Below are 917 nucleotides of genomic sequence, written 5' to 3'. Positions count from 1 at the left end.
AGAGCCACCCAGCAAGACAGCCCTGGGGACTGTGACAGAACAGAACAGAAACTATTCAATATTCCCCAGCCAGCGGGGCTCGGTGGTTGAACATTGACCTATGAACGAGGTCACAAGTCAACTTTTTGTCAGAGCACATGCCCTGATTGTGGGCTCCATCCCCAGTGTCGGGCGTGTAGGAGGCAGCCGATCAATGATTATTTCTCATCATTGATGTTTCTATCTCTCTCTCTCTCTCTCTTCCGTCTTCTCTGAAATGATATAAAATATATTTTTTAAAAAACATGACTTCTGTTACCATCTCACAGGCAGTGAGCATGCGACATGGACTAATAACTGTCTCACCCTGTGTGGCTCCGTGAGTGGTCACTATGATGACGTCACCACATACACAAGGTTATCTGGGCGCCTGCCTGTGTGTGAGGCCGCACAGAGATGGTGACACCAAAACCTTAGAAAGTCCCTGAACAGCAAAGCGCCTGGGTCAGGCCTCGGGGACAGTGTGACGAGCGCCCCGCGCAGGAGGAGGGTCAGGACCGAGTCCCAGGGCCCAGGCCTGCGCTCAGGTCTCCGCAGGGGACATTGTCTGGGGGCGCGGGGGCAGCTGCCTGGTGGGGACTCCCCAGCGCCCTGGGTTTCACCTCTCCTCCCCAACCTGTGTCGGCGCCTCCTCCTAGAGACTCATGACGCGGACCCACTTCTCACTCCCATTGGCTGAGCGGTTTCTAGAGCAGCCAATCAGCGTCCCCGTGGCTCCCGGTTATAACTCCTCCGCCGAAGCGCAAGGACACACTCCTTCCCTACGACGCCGAAGATGCGGGTCTTGAGCCCCCCCCACCTCCTCCTGCTGCTACTGGGGGCGCTGGTCCTGACCCCCAGCTGGGCCGGTGAGTGCGGGGTCGGAGGGGGCGGAGGTG

The 917-nt window shown here is 57.9% G+C and overlaps 1 protein-coding gene across 7 annotated transcripts in view; it reads left to right on the top strand.

Moving 5' to 3' along the window:
• The first annotated feature begins 726 nt into the window (after positions 1 to 726).
• LOC102258682 (HLA class I histocompatibility antigen, B-14 alpha chain) overlaps positions 727 to 917 on the top strand; it is a 3,310-nt gene continuing 3,119 nt past the window's right edge. For 2 of the 7 annotated variants that reach the window (XM_014530120.1, XM_014530117.1), the window contains exon 1: positions 734 to 887. In XM_014530120.1, the coding sequence (XP_014385606.1) occupies positions 815 to 887 (73 nt within the window). In that variant the 5' untranslated portion in view covers positions 734 to 814. Of the gene's footprint in view, positions 888 to 917 lie in introns of all 7 variants that reach the window. The other 5 variants (XM_014530123.1, XM_014530118.1, XM_014530116.1 and 2 more) reach the window with 4 other exon arrangements.

The sequence above is a fragment of the Myotis brandtii genome, unplaced genomic scaffold (genome assembly GCF_000412655.1).
Source record: "Myotis brandtii unplaced genomic scaffold, ASM41265v1 scaffold720, whole genome shotgun sequence".
Classification (NCBI taxonomy): Eukaryota; Metazoa; Chordata; class Mammalia; order Chiroptera; family Vespertilionidae; genus Myotis; species Myotis brandtii.
This window is presented reverse-complemented; position numbering and strand designations above follow the sequence as displayed.